Raw genomic sequence first — 6,382 nt, 5'->3', positions numbered from 1 at the left:
AATTTTGGGTCACGGCCCTGAGGAGGTTGCAACTGAAGTCTAGAGGGAGAGAGCGAAGGGAAAAGAAAGAGAGAAGCAAGACCAACAGTTGATGAATATGAGTTACATGTGAGAGGCTTCAGGGTGTGCTGTTTTGACTACACCAGCCTTCCCAAAGCTGGTGCCTTCCGGACGTGTTAGAATATTGGCTATGCTGGCTGGGGATCATGGGAGTTGTAGTCCAATGCATCTGGGAGGCACTAGGTTGAAGACGGATAGAATAAAGTTAATTGATTTCCCATGGAGTAGATAGTAACATCTGAATCAGGCTTTAGAACAGGGGTGGGGAAACGGTGGCCCTCCAAATGTTTCTAGACTACAACTCTCATCATCCCTGAACATTGTCTATAAAAGACTGTATCTGCTCTCTCCAGCTGAGGGTGGCTGAATAGGACCACATTCAGCCACCCTCAGGTCAGTGTGAATCCGTTCAAGAGGCTTGCTTAAGCGCTTCTGATTTTTCTTGGAGATGGTGGCCTGGTGGCCTTCCCATTTATGCATGTCGCACATTTATGATCACAGTTAATGCACTGCTTTATATCAGTGCCACTTACCAAATCCTTCTTCTGCAGCTCCAAAAATGGCACTCGTCATGATGTACAAACCGCCTTTGCCACAATGTGGGGCAATCTTTTGTGGTACATTCCTTGGCAGCCTTAGACATTTAATAAATAATAATAATAATAATAATAATTTATTTATTTATTTATTTATTTATTTATTTCTTACTCGTCTCTCCCTCTGGATTGAGGCGGGGAACAACATTTTTCTTAGAGGTCTAGTTTGAACACTTCATCCTTCTCAAAGCCTCTGTCATATAGCTGACCTTTGAAGAAACTGTGCCGCCTGTCTTATAAAAGTGTACAGCAAACCCTTTACTTGTCAGTGTGGATACACTCAGTCTTCAGTTCAGGAACGGCCCTGCTTCTGCCATGATATCATTGCACGCAGTCTCAGTCTTAAGGCATCTTAAGGCAATCTTTGCCTTGCCCTATGCGGTTATAGATAAGCAAGAGGTTATTTTAGTGGTTTTATTGATTTATTCATACTACTTTTCAGCTCCAAGATGACCCCTCCCCCTGAAGCAGCTTAGAAAAATATAAAAAGGAAGAAATGAAATAAATAAATAAATAAATAAATAAATAAATAAAGCAAACACAAGTGGAGTTAAAAGGGGAGGGGGATTGCTAAGCAATTTAAAAAAAAAGAGATAAGACTAAGAGCTTCTCTACATTTTTTAAAAAGCCCGCTGCCTTACCAGGGCTTTCTGCTCTTCTGCTTTCTTTCTGGGGATTGCAATGAGCTCAGTTACATCGGCTGGAGCACATGGTTTGAAATGAATACTTCCTCTCTTAGCCTGCTCTGTTCACATATTGAGACAGTGCCATCTAGTGGTGAATTATTGTGCAATGCTGAGTTTACACACTGGGAGATCCTGCTTTTTCCGGATATTAACACATTACTTGTGGTTCTCTTAGAAGTGGGATTTCCAGGGGATAGGGCAAAAGACATCCTGGTCGTTGTTCACATTGTGTAATGGAAATGTTTAGAGGATCCCTAAGAGGAAAAGCATACACAAAAGAACCATCTCTATAATTCCTCTGAGAGTTGAAACACAAAGGGCCAGATGGTCCAGAGTTGGGGCCATCCCAAGAAGGCCCTTTCCCACATACCCACCGACCTCACCGGACCAGAGCCCCTCCAGATGGGTGGACAGGACCATGGCGCTTGTCTTCATGTCTGTATTACATATGTAACACATGGACTTTGTTGGCAGTCCTGCTAACCATAGGAATAGTACAGGACTTCAAAAGAATCCCTTGGGATTCCTACCCTTGCAGAGCATTCTAGTTCTCTCCTTCCTTCCTTCTTTCCTTCTAGATTTCACTGAGACGTTGGGGCTCTAGACAACACTATGGCATGCCAAAGGTCCGTCCTGCTTTTCTTCTGCCTAGTGCTCTCAGTCAGCATCCATCTGTCCAAAGCTCAGCACTGGTCCCACGGTTGGTACCCTGGTGGGAAGAGAGAGGTTGACTCACCACAGAGTCCAGAGGTACACTGGTGCTGTCTTTAAGCCAATATCATTTATCTAACCCCGCTGAGTTACACGAGCCCACTTTTCTCTTTTCCCTCTCAATCCAGGTCACTGAAGATATCAAACTGTGTGATGGAGAAGACTGCACTTACTTGAAGATCCCCAGAGATAAAATTGTGAAGAGTCTACTGGTAAGCAATGGTACTACCATAAAGGTTTGGAGCCTTTCTGAACTCACTACTTTCCCCTAAGGACAATTGTTAGGATCCAATGGTGCCCTAATGCTGGCGGCCGCCACCACCGGTTCCCAGCACATGCACAACCAGCCATGTCAGCGGCAGTGATGTAGCGTTTCCCCAAATGACTGGAAATGCAAGTTTGTGGAAGTGGCAGGTCATGATTCTGGTCATTATTTTGCACGGCCAGCTGCACACAAGCTGGGAACCAGCAGTTGGATCCTACCCAATGACATCAAATTGTGTAAAGATGGAAAGTGCATTTCTGTGAAACTCACAAGCTGTTAGCAGAACCACAAGATCCTGACAAGGCTGAGCTGAATGAGCACACTTTATTTATTTATTGATTGCATTTTTATACCGCCCAATAGCCAAAGCTCCCTGGGCGGTTCACAAAATTAAAACCATTCAAAGTATAAAACTAACAGTATAAAAACATGATATAAAATACAATATAAAAGCACAACTTCACCCTGGATAAATCACACTGGAGGTCAAAGAAATAAGAAAGTTTGTATTTTATTGCAGGAAAAATACATTGGATAGAAGGGTCCCCAACCCAAGTTGGAGGGAGACCCAAAGAGAGGGTCTCTTCTCTGAAAGGCAAGAGCATGTACAAGAAGGAAATAGAAAGTGAGGTCAGCAAACTTAAGAGTATCAGGCCTTAGCTAGACCTAAGGTTTATCCCAGGATTGTCTTGGAGTCAAACCTGTTCATCTAAGTGCCACACAGGGCATCCAGCGCTCAGGCAGGGACGAACCTGGGATGATCCTGGGATAAACCTTAGGTCTAGCTACGGCCTCAGTCTACCATGGGAAGGAAGGTCTACACAGATCAGAGGACAGTCTAGGAAGCTTAAAAATTGTGTTTCCCTCCAGCTATTATGTCCAATAGCCAGTGGTATACTGGCAATTTTTGAAGCATGGGCACTCGTCATAACAGCCCCGATAGCCACGCCCTCAAGGAGGGGCCAAACTTTCCAGCATCTGTGTTGATCCAAATCAACAAACCGGTTCTAGCAGTTTTCCTTTCCACCAAGAATGGGTCTTTTCTAAAGCTAATGGGCCTTTTTTATTATTATTAATGTTTTTATTGTGATGTTAATGAAACAGAACGAAACAAATCATGTAGAAAAGAAAGGAAAAGGAAACAAAACAAAAACAAAACATTACGTACATAAGAAATATCAGTATTCCATTAAATACAAAATTCTGAAACAAGGACAGAAAATTATGCATAAGCATCAAGAAAAGTAGACCAAGTGTCCATGTATTTATTCATTTGCATGTCATGCCTGTATACCACCCATTCAAATGTAATAATAATAATGATGGTGATGATGATGATAATGATGATGATGTTAGGTCCTCAATCCATTGCATTATAGGAGGTGAACTTTTGTCCTTCCAATGTTACATTAGCTTCCAAGAAACCGGTAAAAAAATTAGGAGGACGTGTACATCATTCAATATTAAAGAGTGCTCCAATAGAAAGTTTATCCATATTATGACCTCCTCCCAAATGGAGGTGACTATTGGGCATTGCCAAAACATATGGATAAAGGAAGCATTAGGTGTATTACATTTCCAACGGTCATGTGAATTAGACAAACCCTTATTAAAAAGTTTATTGTGGAGCCCAATAAACCTGAAACAAAGCTAATAGGTCTTAATTGACAATTCAAGACCAAACCACCCTAAAATATATGACTTCTGAGAAAATTAATTTCCCTCCAGCTGCTGTGCAGCTAAGCCCAAAGGGAACAGGGAAGTGTGAGCCAAGCATCTGTGCAGATGACTTCAGCATCCCTGCTAAGAGCTGTCGCTGGAGCTGTCCTCTGTGATAGCGGAGACCTACCTCCTTGATAATGGTACCATCAAGGGCAGCTTGCGTGTGTACAAATGACTCTTCACAGATCAGACACCGCAGACCGAAGCATGCTGCCTCATGTTGCTTCAAGCACAATTCTTTTCAATAGAATGAGTTCACACATTCCACTGTGAATCATCACCAGAGGCTAAGTATAAAGTGTTGGTTATCACCTTTAAAGCCCTACATGGTTTGGGTCCAGATTACCTGCGGGATCGCCTTCTCCGGTACAATCCGCCCCACACACTCAGGTCCTCTGGGAAGAATCTACTTCAGTCTGCCAAAGTTAGGCTGACAAGTGTTACCCAGAGGACCTTCACTTCTGCTGCTCCCAGACTGTGGAATGGTCTGCCGAAAGAGACTCGTCAACTTCATAGTCTTTTAGCATTTAAGAAAGCTATAAAGACTGATCTATTCCAGCAGGCCTATCCAGTGGAATTTTAGGATGTTTTTAGGATTTTTATTAATGTATACTATGTTTTTAATTCAGTTTTATGTATTTTATATTTACTGTTGTTCCCCGCCTCAATCAGAATGGAGAGGTGGGTAAGAAATAAATTTATTATTATTATTATTATTATTATTATTATTATTATTATTATTATTATTATATTAATTAAAGTGATCCATGCACCTGCTTACCGGCTTCCCCAAACCAGCACACTCCAGATGTTTTGCACTGCCATCATCCACTGCTGGGGATGAACGGGGTTGTAGTGCAACACATCTAGAGGTTTTTGAGTAAGACGAATACCTCCAGCTAAATAATGCATTTTGGAGCTCAGTAGATCCAACTTCATTCTGGAAAAAGGGTTCCTTTGATTCCTTCTCTTCTGCTGCTCCCAGACTGTGGAATAGCCTGCCGGAGGAGACTCATCAGCTTGACAGCCTGATGTCTTCTGGCAGGCCTATCCAGTGGAATTTTAGGATGCTTTTAGTATGCTTTTAGGATGTTTTTAACAGTGTATACTATGTTTTTAATCAGTATTTTATGTATTTTATGCTTGATGTTGTTCCTAACATTTCCATTACTCAATTCAATTGGAGAGGCGGGTAAGAAATAAATTGTAATAATTATTATTGTGTATTATTATTTATTATTATTAATTGGCGATGTGTTGATACTTTTATTTTAACAGGCTGACATGCTAGCAAGACAACTTCAGAAGAAAAAATGACGCCGCTTTTCACATTCTCCGAAATGTTTTGCATTGAAGCACATGGCCCACCAGTCTTCAACGTAATCTGTTCTGCTTGTAGAAGTGACGTGCCCAGACCATTATGAAATTCTCATGAACACTGTAGCAGTCGTTACGCAAGTTCCCAGCATGTAAACATGTTGTCCGGCTGGAAAGAAGACTTGTGAGAAGTTTTCTTTCTGCACTTGTAAAACTCAAAGTATGTTGATTAAAATACTTTATTTTGCTACATACACACATTTGTATGCATTTGTGTCCTACATGTGTGTTCAAATATATATTTTACAGGTTTTAATTGATTGGTGTCCAAAGTCAAGGGTTGAGTTCAATTGGGGAACATTCAGTCCCTTAATTCTGTAAGTTCCTTTCGATAGAATATAATAACAATAACAACAACAACAAATTTCTTACCCACTTCTCCCTCTGGATCAAGACGGGGAACATTAAATACAAAAATATAAAATACTTAAAACTGATTAAAAACGTAAAACCAATACGTTATTAAAATCCTAAAATCTTTTAAGATGTTTTAAAATTCGTCTGGGTAGGCCTGCTGGAAGAAATCCGTCTTTATAGCTTTTTTAAAATTCAGAAAGACTATTAAGTTGGCGGATCTTTCCCGGCTGGCCATTCCACAGTCTGGGAGCAGCAGAAGAGAATCATAGAATCATAGATTAGCAGAGTTGGAAGGGGCCTACAAGGCCATCGAGTCCAACCCCCTGCTCAATGCAGGAATCCACCCTAAAGCATCTCTGACAGATGGTTGTCCAGCTGCCTCTTGAATGCTTCTAGTGTGGGAAAACCCACAACCTCCCTAGGTAACTGATTCCATTGTTGTACTGTTCTAACAGTCAGGAAGTTTTTTCCTGATGTCCAGCTGGAATCTGGCTTTCTTTAACTTGAGCCTGTTATTCCGTGTCCTGCACTCTGGGAGGATTGAGAAGAGTTCCTGGCCCTCCTCTGTGTGACAACCTTTTAAGTATTTGAAGAGTGCTATCATGTCT

At 41.4% G+C, this 6,382-nt stretch overlaps 1 protein-coding gene across 1 annotated transcript; it reads left to right on the top strand.

Annotated features, from left to right (window-relative positions):
- Positions 1 to 1,954: 1,954 nt before the first annotated feature.
- LOC134404858 (progonadoliberin-2) lies at positions 1,955 to 5,377 on the top strand. The gene is made up of 3 exons (XM_063135806.1): positions 1,955 to 2,092; positions 2,182 to 2,265; positions 5,319 to 5,377. Exons 1-3 carry the CDS (start codon positions 1,955 to 1,957, stop codon positions 5,355 to 5,357), a joined length of 261 nt encoding a protein of 86 aa, XP_062991876.1. The 3' UTR covers positions 5,358 to 5,377.
- The last annotated feature ends 1,005 nt before the right edge of the window (positions 5,378 to 6,382 follow it).

This window comes from Elgaria multicarinata, chromosome 10 (genome assembly GCF_023053635.1).
Source record: "Elgaria multicarinata webbii isolate HBS135686 ecotype San Diego chromosome 10, rElgMul1.1.pri, whole genome shotgun sequence".
Lineage (NCBI taxonomy): Eukaryota > Metazoa > Chordata > Lepidosauria > Squamata > Anguidae > Elgaria > Elgaria multicarinata.
Note: the sequence above shows the minus strand (reverse complement) of the source record. Positions and strands in the feature narration are given on the sequence as shown.